The sequence below is a fragment of the Lepidochelys olivacea genome (assembly GCF_965140295.1).
Source record: "Lepidochelys olivacea isolate rLepOli2 genome assembly, chromosome: 2".
Classification (NCBI taxonomy): domain Eukaryota; kingdom Metazoa; phylum Chordata; order Testudines; family Cheloniidae; genus Lepidochelys; species Lepidochelys olivacea.
Window position 1 is genome coordinate 169,561,873 of NC_140412.1, and position 20,699 is coordinate 169,582,571.

General features: G+C 38.3%; 1 protein-coding gene across 4 annotated transcripts in view; it reads right to left on the reverse strand.

Moving 5' to 3' along the window:
- LOC311516588 (uncharacterized protein C7orf57) overlaps nucleotides 1–20,699 on the reverse strand; it is a 27,691-nt gene continuing 6,992 nt past the window's right edge. For 2 of the 4 annotated variants that reach the window (XM_084620809.1, XM_084620810.1), the window contains exons 6-10: nucleotides 13,156–13,200; nucleotides 7,402–7,502; nucleotides 5,701–5,837; nucleotides 3,339–3,510; nucleotides 1–1,158 (exon numbers count right to left, since the gene is read on the reverse strand). In XM_084620809.1, the coding sequence (XP_084476935.1) occupies nucleotides 1,089–1,158; nucleotides 3,339–3,510; nucleotides 5,701–5,837; nucleotides 7,402–7,502; nucleotides 13,156–13,200 (525 nt within the window). In that variant the 3' untranslated portion in view covers nucleotides 1–1,088. The remainder of the gene's footprint in view (nucleotides 1,159–3,338; nucleotides 3,511–5,700; nucleotides 5,838–7,401; nucleotides 7,503–13,155; nucleotides 13,201–20,699) is intronic. The other 2 variants (XM_084620811.1, XM_084620812.1) reach the window with 2 other exon arrangements.

The window sequence follows — 20,699 nt, forward strand, 5'->3', positions numbered from 1 at the left end:
TATAAAAAGAAATTTCTAATAAACCAAATCTAAAATTATGTCCATTCTCTAGTGGAATCTACTCAAACAGATTCAATGTTTGTATGGTTTATGGGATTCAAGGGACAAACACTAATTCAAACAGACAAAAGTAAATGTGAAAATGCAGTACTGAAGATTGTTAATACGTCCCAGCTTTCAGAGTAACATCTTTACCATTAATATGCATTGCTATTTCAAAAATATAACCTTTTTTTGCTTAATATGAACCAACAACACAGAATTCTAGCATTAAATAGAATTTTCTTGACCCAGTCAAAATTACAAGACGTACAAAATTATTAAGACTTTAAAGGCTTTAAGTGCAGACAGCATGCATTGCTCAGATCAGTCTCATTGTTTGCGCTATTGAACCACTTCCAGTGATGCAAAACATGCAAAACTATGACACATGATGCTACAGGATCTGCTGAGTTGGTCCTGTTCCTGCAGCAATGCCACTGATCAACCAATTCTTATGTAGCAGGTGCAGCGCCGCAGTACTGTAAGAAAGCCGTAAACCTGGTCTAAGAATTTTTGTACCAGTATAACTTTTCAGTTGGGAGTGTGAGATTTTATCTAAGTAGTTATACCAGTGCAATCTTTAGTGTAGACATGTTTACATCAGTATACTTTCCCTTCCTTAACGGCATAACTGTGTCCACAGTACAGGGGATTGTACTACTTTAACTATACTGGTACAGTATTTGTGTGTAGACAAAACCTTAGTGAAAGGCAAATTGATGGTAATGGTGTAGTACTAGTCTGGTGGAACCAGTGATAATATAGGCTTCAATTTGTATGCTGACATGACATTAAAACCAGACCTAGAAGTATACTGCAGTAGCTATTGCCTATACTGTAGAACTTGCTGGAGTGAAGCACTGAACCAATTTCATCTCTGGTGTAAAGCTACTGAAGTAAATTCATCCCTGGTGCAACTTCATTTAACTACAATGGTTAGATACATGTAATTAACAAATATCAACCTATAAATATAGGAGCCTGTTTCATAAGCCATATCATGCTTTACTGTTCTTGATGCTCTTTTTGAAATATTAACATATTTATTACATCTCTGAAGCTGCAGCTTTTACTTGTTGTCTGTTGGAGTCAATTCGGGCTGGGATGTCTCTGAACCTGCAATACAAAAAATGAGAGACTAGATGACAACTTCTGACAATAAAACAACTTCTGACAATAAAACAATGTGGCCAAATGCTAACCTTTCACTTGCAAAAAATACCTACAAAGTCTAATACTTCTATATCTGTAAGTGACCGGGAGGAAAGACAATGCTACATGTGACGTTTGCAATGCATTGCTGCTCTCTGACCAAGAATCAATGCCCTGTAATGCTTCCTTATCCATTGCTCACTTGTATGCATCCTGTGTGGTGGAACAGTGGCAAAACAGCATCAGATATAGCAATGCTCTCCACACATGAAGCCAGCTATAGAGAGAAACTAAGACCCTGATTCTGCTAGTTCTGTGTGGACAGACCCTAGTGCATTTGCGGAAGTCAATGGCCAGTGGAGATGCCTAGCTGTAGATCTGCCACTTCAGCTGTACGATGCCCCTAAACTACCTCTGCCCGTGAAAGCACGAAGGGAGCCCAAGCAGAGCTGAACTCCATTTTTTGTGGAAATGTGTACTCCCTGTGAGGGGCCCCCATATTCTGATATTCAACTGTTCAGCAGAATCACAGTAGCTGTGCTCCATTTGTGAAGCTCCATACCCATTAAGGAGGGGGCAAAATTTTATAACTTGATTGTAATGTAAATTTACAGTCCTACTCAGTGAAAGTCACTTTAATTGCAGAAGAGCTCTACATTTGTAACCCTCCAGCCCCACTTCTATATACAAAGCTCACTCATAATACTACTGTTGCTAACTGTAACAAGAGGAGGAAGGGAACAAGATAAAAAATAAGACAGGGGAAAAAATGTTTGAGGTAGGGGAGGTAAGGATAGATAGAAAAAAGTAAGTGCTAAATACAAAAGTAGAAATAATTGTCCAAACATTTGTATCCCACATAATTTTCCAACTGATTATTATGTGGAATACCAAATTGAGAAGTAAAACAGCAATAGATGAACTTTAATAGCTTAATACCATGCAATAAAACAGTTTGTCCTCCCATTCTAACTAATCTTAGATGATATGGAATGGGTTATGTTTCATGTGGCAGATTTACATGATCACAATCTAGGGAAACTTCAATACCTGTGCCCTTTTAGGTATTTCTTTGCATAGTTGTTACTCAATTTAAAGTTGCAAATTAAAAACACTTCATTCTCACTGTCACTGCACATAACTCAAAACAAGACCCTTAACAATTTGACATAATACCAATTGGCTAACTACATCACCGACAACTTGCCATCTCTCTCACACACCATGGAACTCCAAAATCTAGATACTTTCTGGCAATTTACATAACACCAGTCAATGTGGTGGGTGTTTACACGGACCTGTCAGTTTATGTAGTACTTTGGGACTGTTACAATTTAAGGATGGTGCTGTAGCCATTAACCCAACTGGAACCCAGTAAATGTGCACAGCAATTATAATGGTAGTATCCTAAGTTCTAAATTATAACGTTGCCAAGCCTGACCCTTGCTGTGAAGTGGGAAGAGATGTACTGCTTCAGCACCACTGACTGGCAGTACTAAGCCTTTGAAAGAGTGTGGGAGGTGGAGGGGAGTGGAAGAAGGTACCGCAAACAGTCCTCCCAATGCAGTTCTATCAGCATGGTTGATGTTTAAATTCTATTTGAAGTCACACTATATAAATTAATTAAAAAAATAAAAAATAAAATGAAAAGTGAGAGAATCAAACAACAAGCCATTACCCTGAAATTCCTACATCATTGAGACAACATCTAGTCACACATACCTTGAGTCAGAGCTTGGCAGGTTAAGCTACCCTACCTAACCTGCCTCAGTTTCAGATGCACTACAGTAAAACAAACATTAAAAATTAAAACCATGCATGCTCTGAGACTCAATGTATGTGCCTTTCCTTCATTTCCTGAGATGCTCCTTCCTAGGCTCACACACAAACCTGCTTCTACTGAAAAAATTAAGTTGGAAATTTAATAATGCAGTATCTTAAATTTCCACATACAGAGACCCCAATAGTTGAAAAATTCAGGAAGAAGTGTTCTGTGTTAAGTAAAATCCAAAACCAAGAGTAATAAAAATATTAAATGTTTGTGTTAGGGGAAAAGTTTTTAGGTTGTTTCGTTGATTAATGAAGTCTTTAATTCTCTAAAGACAGCAATGGGTTCTGTGCGGATAGGGACTGGGGTGGCATACATGTTGAGTTTGAAGAGTGACTTCTTAGGTGGGGCACCTATTTCAGGTCCAGATTGAGATCTGGTTTCATCCTTTATTTTTGCAACAGTTTTTCTTTTGAATGATAATTTATATCTTTTAGCTTTCTGCTTCTTTTCTATTTTCTTCTGGTACTCACTTGGAGGAAGAGACTCTGCAAGAAATAATGCAGAAAGAACACTTTACTAAAGATGCCATAATAAAAATGTGTATAAAAAAACTGATTAAGCAAGTTTTAAAATTCTTAAACCAACCTAAATCAATTACCTGTCTCTAAACCTATTTATAATTACTGGCTCTGTGGATAAGGGGAAAGCAGTGGATGTGTTTGTTCCTTTACTTTAACAAAGCTTTTGACACAGTCTCCCACAGTATTCTTGCCAGCAAGTTAAAGAAGTATGGGCTGGATGAATGGACTATAAGGTGGATAGAAAGCTGGCTAGATTGTCGCGCTCAATGGATAGTGATCAATGGCTCCATGTCTTGTTGGCAGCCGGTATCCAGTAGAGTACCCCAAGGGTTGGTCCTAGAGCAGGTTTTGTTCAATATCTTCATTAATGATCTGGAGGATGGAGTGGATTGCACCCTCAGCAAGTTGGCAGATGACACTAAACTGGGAGGAGAGGTAGATAGGCTACAGAGGGCCCTAGACAAATTAGAGGATTGGGCCAAAAGAAATCTGATGAAGTTCAACAAGGCCAAGTGCAGAGTCCTGCACTTAGGACGGAAGAATCCCATGCACCGCTACAGACTAGGGACCGAATGGCTAGGCAGCAGTTCTGCAGAAAAGGACCTAGGGGTTACAATGGACAAGAAGCTGGATATGAGTCAACAGTGTGCCCTTGTTGCCAAGAAGGCCAATGGCATTTTGGGATGTATATGTGGGGGCATTGCCAGTAGATCGAGGGACATGATCGTTCCCCTCTATTCGACACTGGTGAGGCCTCATCTGGAGTACTGTGTCCAGTTTTGGGCCCCACACTACAAGAAGGATGTGGAAAAATTGGAAAACGTCCAGCGGAGGGCAACAAAAATGATTAAGGGACTGGAACACAGGACTTAGGAGGAGAGGCTGAGGGAACTGGGATTGTTTAGTCTGCGGAAGAGAAGAATGAGGGGGGATTTGATAGTTGCTTTCAACTACCTGAAAGGGGGTTCCAAAGAGGATCAAACTAGACTGTTCTCAGTGGTAGCAGATGACAGAACGAGGAGTAATGGTCTTACGTTGCAGTGGGGAAGTTTAGGTTGGATATTAGGAAAAACTTTTTCACAAGGAGGGTGGTGAAGCACTGGATGGGTCGGGGATTTTGAAGGGGGCAGGCAGTGGGCGGGAAGTGGGAGGGGGCGGATAGGGGGCAGGGGCCAGGCTGTTTAGGGAGGCACAGCCTTCCCTACCCGGCCCTCCATACAGTTTCGCACCCCGATGTGGCCCTCGGGCCAAAAGGTTTGCCCACTCCTGGACGAGAGAAATGTTGTAAACAGCTAGTAGGGTGGCAGGGAGTCTTGCCAACTTGGGGGAAGAGAGGCGGAAAAGCTTACATGAAATGGAAATGAACTGTAAAAGTCTGGTGGTCCAAACTATATTTTTGTATTTAGTATCAATTAATAATGGTTGTGTGTCAGTGAATATGTAGCTTACAGATTACCATATAATTATTAATAGAAGATTTCTTGAAGTCAATCGTTGCTTATGAATGTTGCTCACTTTAAAACACTCAAATACACAAATAATAATGCTATATATTTGTAGTTTTATGGAACAGTGCATGACAAAGTGAGATTCTAAAGCATGAGCACTGCATAGCTGTGTTTTATTTATTGTTGTTGGATTTTTTCACCCTAACAGTGTTTCTTCTAAACCTCCAGACTCAAAAGCAGACAGGAATTAGTTTTTGCATAATGACACTGATTGATCTACCTATCATACCGGTGTTTTTTGCTGTGTTTGGGATGGAGATTTCAGTAAAGAACTAAGAGCCAAGTTCTATGTACCCAAGCCAGGATCCAGAAGAGTATTTAAACATTTGCTTAACTTTAAGCACGTGATTGGACCTGTCTCTTCAATCTCTTAGATAAATAAAGCAAGCAGAATTTAGCCACAAGACAAAGCCAAAGCATACTTTCACAACTTAAAAGATATACAAAGCCACTGACAACTTTGCCCTTACAATTAAAGTCACATGTATTTTTTAAATTGAGCCTGTATTGGATTAATTAGAGCAAAATAATAAAGTCAGTGTAATCATATTCAAAAGTAAGATGTGTGAGCGGATAGAGCTAATATTGGTTACTAACTTTAGATAACTGCTAAATTAAAGAAAAAAATAGTCACAATACACTTCACCTTCAGGCTGCTCATTATTTTTTGAGGTTTGCTGAATCTTTTTCTCCCAGTCATTACGCTGCTGAATCCAATCATCCCTGTAACCATTGCTAATCAGTTTGCTGAAATTTACTGGTTCGTTGTTTTTCTGACCAGGCCTATACAAAAATAAATAAATACAAATATATAATCAGACAAGAGTTCAGAAATAAAACATAAGAAAGAATTGGCAGCAACAGTTTTATTTTACAGAAAAGAGAATGGATCTTATACCAAGTTCTTTTATATGCAAGTAAATAACAAAAACAGAAATGTCATTTATATTATTTATTTTTCCCAGGGGTTAATTAGCATAATATGAATTTAACATGCTTCTTATAAAATGTCATAAGGTTTGCATAATCAATCATAAATAACCACTGGTTTTTTATCATCATTAAGAGACAAAATTTTGTAGTCCTCATTCAACAAAACTCAATTAATGAGAGATTTGTGTGATCGAGGGCTGCAAGATCTGGCCCTCTAGCAGAATGGTAAAGTGAGATGAAAAGGGTAATTCATGTCAGAAATAGAGAAGTAAAGCAAATAAAGTCATTAAGTTCAAAAACTAGATTCCTAAGCAATGTTAACTCTAAGGGTATATCTACACACATTTTGGTGTGAGCCTCCCAGCCTGGGTGGACAGACTTGGGCTAGTGGGGCTCATACTAAAACTCTAAAAATTGCTGTGCAGACAGCGCTTTTAAATTGCAGTTCAAGCTCTGAAGCCCACGGAGAGGGGTGGGCTTCAGAGCATAGGCTTCAGTCCGAGCGGCAACGTCAAAGCACTGTCTAGAGAACTGTTTTTAGAGGGCTAGCCTGAGTCCCATTACCATGTCTACCAACCCAGACAGGCAACTCACTCTAAAATGCTGTGTAGAAATACCCAAAGTTACATAAATGTGGCATTTTCTATTCCCATTTTTGCTGTTAAACATATACATAACGTTTTTGTTCAAATTATTAAGCATAGATTATAAAACATATTGGGACTACACATTTATTCCTTTATGTTTTATAATAATTAAAGTAAGTATTCTTTTAACAACTTGAAACCATCTAATTATACACATAGCTATTTGATGTAATCGCATGTTCCTATCAGTTACCCTGGTTCTCCCTCCTATAATTTGTTATACCACTTGTTTCTTGTCTTAAATTAGATGGTAAACTCTTCAAGCGAAGATGGTAACTTAATGTGTCTACATAGAACCAAGACCAAACATCAGTCTCCATCTTAACTGGATTCTTTGTGCACTACTTTAATACAAATAGTGATAATGGACATTATGGTCCATTCACTGTATTGCATTGAGAACCAAAAACAAACACTATTTTAAAGTCTTGTGTTTTAAAAACACAACAACAAAAAAGTACTGGATGTACACAATAAACTTCATTGTAGGAACCTAAAAGTTTTGAATGTACTGACTTATATGTGCTTACTTTTTCAACTTTTGTAGTTACATTTAATGGTATATTCTAAAAATTAAACAACATGACTTAAGTTATTTATAAAACCATTTTAATATTTCAGATAGTACATGTGCTAGCCTGAGAGTCAAGGTAGCTCAGGCCCATTACAAATATAAGCCCTGATCCTACAAACATTTATATAGGTGAGTAAAGTTAAAATGTTTTCATAATCAGGGCCTTAGTTAATACAATGTGTGTGCTACTTACATAGGTGGAAAGTAAAGCCTATTTCCCCCGTGGAATTCCTTATTTGCAATAGAGGGTTGTATTCGGTTTGGGTATTTGGGGTTTATAGCAGGAAGCTTTACCTGTGTTAAAGAAAACATTGTTGTTAAATTAGGTTATGATTAAGGAAATATACATGATCAAGGGACATCAGAAAAAGGGATTACTTTGGTAGCTCTAAATATCTTCAGTATCTGCACAATTCAAGGTACAGTATTTCTAGCAGTAAGTTTAGGGAAGTAAATAATAAAACTGAAGAAAATTAGGTAACCTTATTTATTTATCACTAGTTATATTAGTAGGCTTTTAAGTGACACCACTAATAAATCTGAGCCATAAGCATTTCTCTCTGACAAAAAGAGTTGTAGTACATTTCTAACTAAAACTAAGCTGCCAAATTAAAATTTAGCAGTCAAAGGTTCTCATCACGGCTCAGTCCACTGCATGGAAGAAATGAAACAACTCTGAAGTAAAATCCTGGTCCTACTGAAGTCAATAGCAATGCTCCCTTTGATTTCAGTGGGGTCAGGTTTCATCCCTAGTTTAAGAACCACAGTCTATTTGGTTAAGAAACAAGGTCTCCCAGACAGTAATAAATCCATTGTACTATATTATTCTGAGGTGAAAAATTCCAAACAACAGATACACTGAAGGTGGCCTCAAAACTGAGCTTTTGCCCTCTTTTCTTAATTATGTACAAGGAAGACCTGAAAGGTGGTGGTTTTTAAATTCTGCTTGTTTATTTACACTGCAAATTCAGGTTCAGTCTATCATAGAATATTCTTTGATACTTGGAGACCTAGTGAAATGGTCATATCAAAAGAGCCAAGAGAGTAAACAATGAGTAACTAAAGAGAGATAGGAATCTTAATCGGACTGTTTAAAACTGTTTGTATGTTTTAACATCTTTATCCAAAATGTTAATTAGCAAGTGAAGTTAAAGGAAGTCTTTGTTAAAGTTTCGATACCCTTGCCCCTTCAATTAAGGTGTTGAAGTCAAAATAAATATCCCCCAAATGTCTCAGAGGTTCTTCAACAATAATAGAGAAGACCAAACCTGACTTTTCCAATAGTTCTAAGGTTAAAAAACATAGAAATAATGTTTTAAAACATTCTTTTAAGCTTCCTTTATACAGCATAAATAAGCTAAAAATGGCACAAGTCCAGTATTTAAAGGTCACCTCTAAGAATTTTTAAAATCTTTGTGTATTCTTTAGATTATTAGAATAAAAATTATATTTGAACATATTTTTATCTACTAAAATATCTTATGTAGCTAGTTGAAAGTCAGAGTTACCGTGACAGTCCAACACACCAGAAGATATAGATCTAATCACTGCTATCATATTATTACAAAAGCTTCAAGACGGGATGATTAGAAGTGAATTTTTTTTGCTATATAAATTAGCTGTATACTACTGGGCATAGAGCCATACTGTATTAAGTTGGATCTGATCATTATAAGAAGACTACATATAAACTGTTAAAGTACAAAATAATAAATAATATTAGTGGTTGCAACCCTTACAATATATTTTATTTTTGTATTGTAACATTCATATGAAAATATAATTGAAACACTTCCAAAACAAATGCAGCTCATTCTTCTAAATACAAGTATATTATGAAGGTTACAGGTAGCCTGTGCAGATGTGATATGAGATGAGTGAAGACGAGTGCAATAAAAATGTGAAATGATTGAGCATGTACTAATTAGGAGGCCAGTGAAAGACAAGGTACAATGAGAGGTGGTGAGGAGAGGAGGAAGAGGAGAGATGAATATTTGTTGAGTCTGAGGAACTGGATCATTTCCCCTGCACCTCTATTTTATGGAGGACACCTAAGTCTAAGATGGAGCTTTTGTAAATTCTAGTGGTTTAGAATCAATCAGTCATTCTCCTACACTATCAAGTACTGAAAAATTGAGGCTCAGTTTTTCTAAGTAATTTGTTTGTGCCTTATATTTCAAAGTAATATGCTTAGGTGCAATGAATCTGTCTTATTGTTGCCTTCCTCTATCTCCATTACCAGCATTGTGAGTGTTTTTTTTTATTTTTATCAATTTAAATGTTCAATTGCACAAAATTATGATTTAAGCATTATTTTAATTTTTATCAATTTAAATTTTGACAGTTGTAGGAAATTATGCACGGTCACATGATGAGGGGGTCAGACAATAATTATTTAATGACAGTAGACATTGAGATTCAAAAAGTTAAAGTTTTATAACAGTTAAAACACAAACTGTCAACATCACTGCTCAAAATATACAAAATAAATAGCCTTAAATCAATCAGTATTTTTCTTACTTTGCCTATCTGTAAATTTTGATTAGTATTGATGGAAATATTTTTTCATTGGTATGTGTGTATATGGTGAAAACAACATATATTGAAATTTGCTGATAAAAATCTAATCCTCCCGACCCTACACAGAGAGTACCACAGAACACAGTTTGATATGGTTATGTATATTATGAACAGCAGATGGAAAAACAATGCATAATAGGAACATCAGATGGAAAAAAGAGAAGCCTAAACAATTACAAATAATAGGACAGGGAAAACAAAGTAAAGAGGTAGGCAAAACCCTACTGCTTTTGATTTTTATTAATCATTTTTTATTTGTCTTGAATTTCAACAAACAGCCACATTGCAGCTGAAGGCCAAAGCATAATTCACTGAAGTGCTTCCTGAAGCTTACTTGATGATGGACATGAGAAAACTAAAAAGCTGTTTTGCCATACTTATTGTGTAGTCTTGTGCTCAGACTGTGATCAAGGCAGATTCTCATATTTTCATAGTTAATTTTGATTCTCATTTTATATGCATTTCATGGGAAAACATGAAACAAATTGTATGTAACCATAGATTTCCTTAAATTACAAATGAAGCGCAGATCTCGGTTTCTCAGCTAGAAAACGGCTCATTCTTCATCTTAGGAAAATCTACATAAATTGGGATAGATGTTGGATTTAAGTTCAAAAATATAATTCTTCTCTTCTCTATGAAAAGTTTTTCCAACTGCCTTTATGCTAAGTATATATGAATAATCTGAAAGCCATTCAGGCAGCTAACCCACTTGGAGAAAACAGCTGTCTCCAGGGCTTCTCAGGCAACAGCCACCACAGCAACAACTCAAAGAAGCCAGACTAGAGAGAATGCTATCGGGGGCAATGAAGCCAAATGTCACTTACTTTTTGCTAAGGAGTACAGTTATTTACATTACTAATAGCGCAAAGTTCAAGCTATCACATGGGTGTAATTTGTAAAGTCATCTTTGTAAAAAAGCCAGAAATGGCTGAGAAATTTAAAAAAATGGAGGTTTACAAATTGAGAAACCCAGTGACAACCAAATGTGGTGATATTCTAAACAAAACAAGCTCTCTGCCATGCTTGCAGCTCTTTCCATTGCTTCACACTGACTGAACGGACATTGTAGGTTTCAGAGTTAAGTTTGGGGGTCATTGTGTGTACTGGTTCTGCTGTTGTATGGGTGGCTGTGTTGATTTCTGTGTGGATTGTGCTGTGCTGGGAAATTTCTTTTGATCTGTGATAGTGGGAAATGTGTGTTTGCAGTTGTGTGTGCTGGTTGTGTTGTTGCGTGCTTGGTTTTGAAGAACTCTGGCATTTAGGCCAAAGTAACTCAACATCTGTTCAGTCTCTCTCACAACCAATGAAGCTGTTGCATGAAAATTAGCTGTATAGTAAGGGTGGTGATTGGTTGAGTTATCTCTGATATCACAGTGATCCAGGACTCTTGGCATGGCATAAATAAATGCCTTGATGTAGCAGGGATGTAATTCATAAAAGTCATAATGGCTGAGAACTTAAAAATTGGATGGGAACATTCTGCAAAACCTAATGATGACTGAATCTGGTGATATTCTGAACAAAAAAGCTCTCTGTCATGCTTATAGCTGTTTTCATCACTTCACACTAACTCTACAGCCATTTTAGGTTTCAGAGTGACAAATTGTGAAAATCATGGAATCTTATTACTGTATATAGCTACAATATTAAAAGCTGTGTAACTGTGGTTCACTATTACTATATTTTAAAGTCTTTTTTATGCAACAGTGGGTCATTTATGCACATTCCAGTGTAAAGTGTTCCAACTTTTTTGAAGAGAAATTGACAATTAAAAAATGCTGTAAATAAATACATTTCTTTACCTATGTTTTTAAAAGCACCATCAATTACTAAGTAAAATATATTTTTAAATGCTCACATTTCATTATTTATGCTCTGCTTATTTTTGCATTTTCCTTAGCAATGAAGTTGATTCCAATGGGTGAAATTCCTCTCTGTGTAGGATGTCAGCACAAAATTTATGCATCATTTCAGTCTGAATAAGTGGACCACAGGCCTTGTGCTAGCCTTTTGCATAGGAATTTCACATTCAGGTTCTTAGTTTCATATATTACCTGGGACTGATTGTTTAAAAACAATTGCTTTCACTGAAGTTTTTTAAAACTGTGGAGGTGAGTCTACTGGCCTTATATTTTATAAAAATGTGTCAGAAGCACTTAATTTTCCTCAGAATAAAGGATAAAGAAATATGAGGAAGCAAAGAAATTTTAAGGTATCTATACATAAAACCTACATTTTATTCTTAAACCTTTTTGCTGTTTCTTCTCATATGCTCATATTGTAAATAATGACCTTTCCTATGTGTTAAATAAAAATAGATGAATTTAAGATTTCTATTTTTAGCAACAAGAATGAGAGAGGAAAGAAAGCTGAGTAGTTAAAGTAGTTCAAATAAAAATCGGTAGTAATATTGCACATCTCTGTGATTTAGTGTTAAAGCCCTATTGAAGTCTAGGAGTTCTCAGATTACACTTTAGAGCTTTTTAAAACTAGTTTTTAAATTGTATGATGTGTCCTGCTAACCATATATAGGAGGATTCTGACATAATTTTACTACTGAGCTCAAATATAGTCATGGCAGAAAAACGGTTTTGTCTTCCAAGGTAACGGAGCAAGTCCAATAGTTCACTTAGGAGCTTATTCTGAGTTCCACTGCATATCAGTTGGGAATAAAAGAACAAAGATAGAAAGGGCCAAAGCACAGAACTGGTACACAGGAGATTTGAGTTTTAGTACCAGCTGTGTCACAGACTCCCTTAGGGACTTGAGCAAGTCACTTACTCTCTGTATCCCAGCTTTCTTATCTGTAAAACTGATGACAATGACTGCCCTACTTTACAGGTGGTGAGGCTTAAATCATTAATTTTTATAAAATGCTTTGAGGTCCTTGAAGATAAGGCACTGTAACAGTGCAAAATAACTATTATAAAGCATGTCCAAAAAAAGGAAGAAGATTGACTGAGTGACAATGACCAGGTTATCCTTTTAAAAAAATCTTTTTAACCTTTGATACTGAACTTAGTTTTTAAAAAAGTGTTAGACAATTGTAATTATATGCATAATTCCCAAGAAGCTGTTTACAATACAATGTAAACTGTCCTGTACATAACAAAGTTAGCAGATGAGATACGTTTTTAAAAAAAGAAAAGAAAGCAAGAGTAACTTTAGCCCTAGAAGAAAGAAAATTTTAGCAAAGAAGTTGAGACGGTCAAGTGCAGTATTATAACATAGATTAAGTCTGCTTTTGGGAACAATACTTTTTGGAAAGGCAATTTATACTTTTGGACAGTACTGTAAAATGATTACTGCATGAGGCAAATTTCTTTTCTGTCAAACCACACCCCTATTTTAGTGATATACGCACCTCTTTTGTGTTGCCCACATGGACCTCAACTTGAGCAGCATTTTCCTGATAGGAGAATTAGCGAATATTGTAACTTATGCAAGAGACATGATTTAAGATGCTTGCCTTTTGTAAATTGCAATAAATTTTACTGATAGTTATTGCAAAATTTGACGTGCAGGGTATCACAGCTAAAATGGGGAAAGAGACCAGCCTGGAAACATTGTATCACTGCCTTAGGGAAAACTAATCCCACTGAAATACCCTTGCATACCTCTCAATCTGCCAATGCTCACTTGTAAAATAATGGCAAGGAAGGAGCAGGAGGAAAAGTTACATTTCAGGATGGTTATTTTTAAAAAAAAGTCAGTACCAATACCTAAATGTCAAATTTCAAAGATTCAGAACAATAAGGCAGCATGATTTAGTGGTTGGGGAACTACACTAGAAGTGGGAGGATTGGGTTCTATCCTCAGCTCTGTCGCTGACCTAGTGTGTAATCCTGGGTAAGTCGGTTCATCTCTTTGTACATCTGTTTGTCTTCATTGCCCATTTAGATTGTAAGCTTTTTGGGACAAGATGTGTGTCTTTCTATGTGCCCACACAGTGCCTAGAATAACAGGACTCCAATTTTGATTGGGACAGTTGGGTGCTACTGTAATGAAAATAATTAATAATGTGTTAATCATCAGTACGCTGTTCATACTCTGTTCAGCATCTCTTTCCTTTAAACTTTGATTCCATGATTTCTTAGCATTCCTCATGCCTAATCAATGTGAGGTCATCATGGATGAAATCTAGCTGGTTTAATTCAATTTATAATATGAAATCTAAATAAAATTGAAAAGATGCTGGTGGCGGAGAAACATATTGAAACACTGATGGATATTACAACTGCTCCTTCCAATGAACGGGTAATGTTCAGACTATTTCTAAATGGTTCACAGTTTCCAGGTCTTATTGGATCCTTCATTGCAGCTTCTCTGATATAGGCCTCATCGCTACAATACATGTTTTGGTTATTTTCATGTTGGACTTTGAAAGATTCTCAAAGTGGGTCTTAGCCTCTTACAATAAGATTAGTGGAACTCTGCTAGCTCTTAGGCTTTTGACTATTAAAGGCAGTAGTAGCAGGGCTGAGAATGTTTCAGGCCTTAACTGGTTATCATGCATCAACTCCACTCAAGTCCAAATCCTCCTCTCCAAATAGTTCACTTAGTTCTGATTGCATAAGATGTGAAGCTCCTACTAGCAGTAAACCAGAACAAGATGATTAACATGATAAAAAAGCATTAAATAAAAATGAAAGAAAAGGTACAAAGTGAAAGACATCTCAAAAGATAATCGGTAAACTCTGAATAGAAGTAGGTGATAGAGAATCCTACAGCATATCTTCTGAGAAAAAAAGAATTATAAAGGTAAGTAATTTTTTCTTTAAAAATATAATCTACACAGGATTCTCACTCCTGAATAGTAAAAATTTGAGGGATGTCTGCCTCATAGAAAAATAATACAGCTGCCACAATAAGGCCAATGCCTATAATATGACCTAGGAAAGTATAATTTTTTAAAATAAATACATATAGAAGGCTACCTCTCAATAAATAACATCAGACATAATTAAAATCTTTAGAATCAATGACTAGTCAAGAAAGTTGATATAAAAGTTGGCTAACTGAAAATAAGAAACAAAAATATTTGGGGATGGGTGAGGAAGTTTGGCTACCTCTATTTGTGAACAAGTTCTAGGGTTCTGTTGAAACTGAATTCCTTCTTGAAACCAGAATACAAGCAATAATTATATGTAAGTATGCACAGAGATCACCATGTAGCTGCTACATATATGTCTATGATGGAAACATTCCTGAGGTAAGCAGTGGTGGTCATCTTATCTTGGATAGAGTATTGACATGGTTTAGCTTTATGTCAGCCAGGTCATAGTAATGAGAAATGCAATCACACAGAACTTGAAGAATATTGGCAGGACAATATGCTAGGTAAGGTGGAACTCCAATATCACATTGGAGAGGAAATGAAAATGAGTCTGTAGCAGTACCATGCCCTTATGAAATTTGGCATAAGGCAGTTCAGTCACTACAGCCAGAAGTTTATTTAATCTATGAGCTGAGGTCACTGCCACCAGAAAAATGAAGTTCCATGTAAGAAATTCTTCTATGTAAATTACTTTAGGGGTCAAGAGAACACAAACCACCTGCCTGTAGACACCTTGCCTACAGATCTCTATCATGACAGGAGCTACCAAGTTAGAGAGAGAGGGGGTCTGGAAATGGGATGGAACAAGGTGTCCCCGTTCTAAGTGATTATCTGAGGCCAGATTCTCAGCTTTATTGGACTGAATTTGGCCATCTGCAGCAGAGCTGAGCACCTTATTTGTCTGAATCACCAGGAAACGCAAGATAAAACATAGTCTCGTCTAAGGTCTGCCATTAGCTTTGTTACAAATTGGATCAGGTGGAAGGCATAAAGGAGCTTCTCACCCCAGGGGATGGAGTTGTCACTTGCTAATGTGGTCTTTTCTTGGTGTCATTCATAATGTAACTTCTTGTTCCAGTAAATGGTGAAGAGATTCACCTTCAGTGTAGCCCACTGAAAGGTCTGACCCCCCCCCCCCCCCCCACACACACACAGTGATACAGAGACCACTCATGAAGATCTGTCATTGTTTGACTCAGTATGTTTGTGATCATATTATTCTTCTCTGCTATGCATATGACAACCAGGATTGTCTTGAGACAGAATGCATTTCCACCTGCAAGGCTTCTGGATACAAGAAGCCCTGAGTCTCACACTTCCTAGTGCCCTTCTCCAATATAGAATGTGGTGGCCTGCTTCTATGTTTGAATCAGGATCACCTTTTGGAGGCATTTTGAAGCTCCATACAGCATTCAGGATTAGAGCTGTCCGAAATTTTTTGGATGAATAGCTGATTTGCTAAAATATGCAGTTTCAGTTGACCCAAACCTATTTGCAAATTTGAAGCAAATTGATGAAATGAAAAAAAAAAAGGAGGAAACCTCCTTATAAAGGTTACCCCAGTGGTTAGAACACTCACCTGGGCTGTGTGGGAGACACAGGTTCAATTCCCCTTGTGATGGGGTGTATCTACCCCGCACTGACCCAGCTGGGGCTAACTGCACATTGTGGGACGAAGAGGCAATGCCCCCTCACTCCTGCTGGGCAGGCTCAACCTGAAGACAGGATAGAAAAGGGAGTGACCCAGCTCAGCTTGGGCTGACTGAGGAGAAGAGTGGATGTACGCTGCCAGCTCCTGCCAGGGAGTTACTGGAGCTACAGACTGCGAAGGCCGAACCAGTGAGATCAACAGTGCAAACCCCATTGACCCTGGAGGATGAAAGTGAGCCAGAAAGCCAAGGTCCCCAGGAGAACTGACAGAGCAGGAACCAAAGGTAGGAAGTGACCTAGGAAACATGATTGTTAAAATAGGGAACTGAGCCAAACTGCAGACCACCGATTTCACAGGGCCCTGGGTTGAGACCCTGTGGAGAAAGGTGGGCCTGGGTCCCTCTACCCCACCCCACACCTACCACAGGGTGTGGGCACTGCTTAGGGACTTTAGCCGTTATGCCATGCTGCCCCAAGAGCAAGAGCATGGACTCTGGCCAGTAGGCCGCAATGCCCTGCTTTGTAGATTAGGACAGCAGTACCTACTCTAGACACTTAATTCATAACGCCTTATTGTGGCACGCAACCGGACACCCTGTGGCACTCTTCCTCTGCCTTATATGGAGCAGGAATTTTAACTGGGGTCTACCCCATTGCAGGAGTACACTCTAACCAGTGGACTATGGGATATTCTAGTGTAGAGTTTTCTCAGTCTCTCCTGTTGAAGCTGTTCCACTTTGTATGAGTAGTCATTAGAGCAGGGACTTGAGTCATCCACAGCCTATGAAAGTGCTCTAACCACCAAGCTATAGAGTCATTCTCTCACTCTTTTCCTGGACCAGTGACCATTCATATTCATTTGCTGTGACAATTCATATTAATTCACATCACATGCCTCCAGATGTCCTAGTGACACACATAGGTGAGCATAGCATCAGTGAAGAGAGAGCTGAAATCTTTAAGGACTGAGCTTTGTTCACTTAAATGTTTTGAGTCTTAAAAGTACCAAGAACCACCTTAGAATATGGCTTTTGAAAAAAATTGCAAATTGTACAATTGTATGATTGACATGGAACTTGAGCTTCAAGCTTCTTGCCAAAAATTGTGTTCAACAGTGTAATACTGTCCTTAACATTTAAGTGAGGGGGGATGAAGGTTAAAGAAAAGATCTCCCAGGCCCCAGTTTTCCTGGACATGGCAACTGTCAGAAACTCATCTTTCAATATCAGGAATAAGAGTTTCTCACAATTCAAAAGATAGAGACACAAAAGGTTGAAGAATCAGCAGTAGAGCCCAGAAGGGAACAGGAAACCTCAGGGGTAAAATGTTTTTGCACTTGCTCTTAAGGGTTTCTTTCTATGACTGGAGCAAACAACTTTTGTACCCTAAAGAATTGTGCCTAATGATTCTGAACTTTAAAATGGCACTTTGCTTTCAAATTTTTAAACCAAAGATTGTCCTGGTTCTGCAGAACCTTAGCTCTACCCTAGCAGCTAACTACAAATTATCGAAAGCATCACCATAAAATAAGGAAATGGAAGACTTATTGGAAATTCTTTTAAACAGCATTAAGAACCATTTGTAAAAGTTCAACTATATGGATTGCAAGGCCAAGAAAGTAGAATAAAAAATATTTCATGATGCTCTCTCCATTTTATTTACTAGAAGAATCTGTAGGAAGGAGAAAATACTTGGTAGGAGGGCATTCTTAAACAATAACAAGATAGCAAATCCTTATGAGAGGCGGGCAAAGAGGTAAAAGTTGCTATGAAAGTGGGGCATGCCATGATATTTCATGTTAAATGGAAAATACTTCATAACTGCCACCAGAAGAGATTCATGAACAAGCAGAGAAAAAACTCTTGAATTTTCCCCAGCCAAGACATTTTCTTCAGTAAAGGCAGACCATTTCCCCAACCTATACGAGTAGTGTTTGGATTGTAAAAAGAAAAGGAGTACTTGTGGCACCTTAGAGACTAACCAATTTATTTGAGCATGAGCTTTCGTGAGCTACAGCTCACTTCATCGGATGCATACCGTGGAAACTGCAGAAGACATTATATACACACAGAGACCATGAAACAATACTTCCTCCCACCCCACTGTCCTGCTGGTAATAGCTTATCTAAAGTGATCATCAAGTTGGGCCATTTCCAGCACAAATCCAGGTTTTCTCAAGCTCCGCCCCCCTCCCCCCCCCCAAACTCACTCTCCTGCTGGTAATAGCCCATCCAACGTGACCAATGTGTATGATAATCAAGGTGGGCCATTTCCAGCACTAATCCAAGCTTTCTCACCACCCCCCGCCCCGGGGGAAAACACACACACAAACACACACAAAGAAAATAACAGAACGCCACTAGCCGTCACCTTTAGCCCCCAACTAAAACCCCTCCAACGCATTATTAAGGATCTACAACCTATCCTGAAGGATGACCCAACACTCTCACAGATCTTGGGAGACAGGCCAGTCCTTGCCTACAGACAGCCCCCCAAACTGAAGCGAATACTCACCAGCAACCACATACCACACAACAGAACCACTAACCCAGGAACCTATCCTTGCAACAAAGCCCGTTGCCAACTGTGCCCACATATCTATTCAGGGGACACCATCACAGGGCCTAATAACATCAGCCGCACTATCAGAGGCTCATTCACCTGCACATCCACCAATGTGATATATGCCATCATGTGCCAGCAATGCCCCTCTGCCATTTACATTGGTCAAACTGGACAGTCTCTACGTAAAAGAATAAATGGACACAAATCAGATGTCAAGAATTATAACATTCATAAACCGGTCGGAGAACACTTCAATCTCTCTGGTCACGCAATCACAGACATGAAGGTCGCTATCTTACAACAAAAAAACTTCAAATCCAGACTCCAGCGAGAAACTGCTGAATTGGAATTCATTTGCAAATTGGATACTATTAATTTAGGCTTAAATAGAGACTGGGAGTGGCTAAGTCACTATGCAAGGTAGCCTATTTCCCCTTGTTTTTTCCTACCACCCCCCCCTCCAGACGTTCTGGTTAAACTTGGATTTAAACTTGGAGAGTGGTCAGTTTGGATGAGCTATTACCAGCAGGAGAGTGAGCTTGTGTGTGTGGTTTTTGGAGGGGGGTGAGAGAACCTGGATTTGTGCAGGAAATGGCCCACCTTGATTATCATACACGTTGTGAAGCGAGTGGCCACTTTGGATGGGCTATTACCAGCAGGAGAGTGAGTTTGTGTGTGTGGGGGGGGGACGGGGACGGAGGGTGAGAAAACCTGGATTTGTGCTGGAAATGGCCCAACTTGATGATCACTTTAGATAAGCTATTACCAGCAGGACAGTGGGGTGGGAGGAAGTATTGTTTCATGGTCTCTGTGTGTATATAATGTCTTCTGCAGTTTCCACGGTATGCATCCAATGAAGTGAGCTGTAGCTCACGAAAGCTTATGCTCAAATAAATTGGTTAGTCTCTAAGGTGCCACAAGTCCTCCTTTTCTTTTTGCGAATACAGACTAACACGGCAGTTACTCTGAAACCTGTTTGGATTGCGTAACCCCTCAGAAACACATTCTTCCAACTTATCATAGAAGTCAGATATGTGCTTGCCCTCCTCTTTAGGGCCTAATTCATCAAGGTACTTAAAGCAGAAAAATCCTGAAGGAGAAAGCTGGAATGACAAATGCATGAACCAAGGGCTCTAGGGAGGACAATCAGGTAGGAAGCAAAATAAAATTTAAACTAGAAAGAGTTAAGTGGTCAGAGATCATCTTAGATATCTTAGGGCATTTAGCCTATGGGAGTTAGTTTTTAGATTTGGCATCTTTGGGTCAAATTCAGCAGTGGTGAAAATGGTGGCATAAATTGCATGTTGGCCCTCCACAGATTAGAGAGCAGGTCTAAGTAGCATAGTGTAATGTATTCCAATTTCAGATTCAGTGGAGCTACAACTTGAATATAAGTTACTGACTTGGCATGCTGTGGACCAAATTCTGGCCTTGGTAAAAATAGGCCGAACTCCCTTTGGAGTTAACTTGTTATGCCTGCTCACCCCAGGAATAAACTTGGCCCCAGATATGTTGACAATAGAGGGGGCATAAGCAGGAGGATCAGGGGACCTGTTTTATCTTACACCATCCTGTTTGCATCCTTTTAAAAAAGAAAAAGCTTCCTCCCTTGTTTACATCACCTTGAAATTTAACCAGGAGGCTTCCTTGGGAGCTAAAGCTTCTATTTTAAGTATTGGCTATTTAAGTCTTCTTGGGGACTGGATAGTTCAGGAAATAAACTTCATGTCTCTAAATTATTATCTAAATTACAATGTAATCACCTGACAAGCATTTGATTGCTTATGTGGACTGGCAAGATGTTCCCTGCCCAATTCTGTATGGACAAACATCATTACAGGAGCCCCAATTCCCAA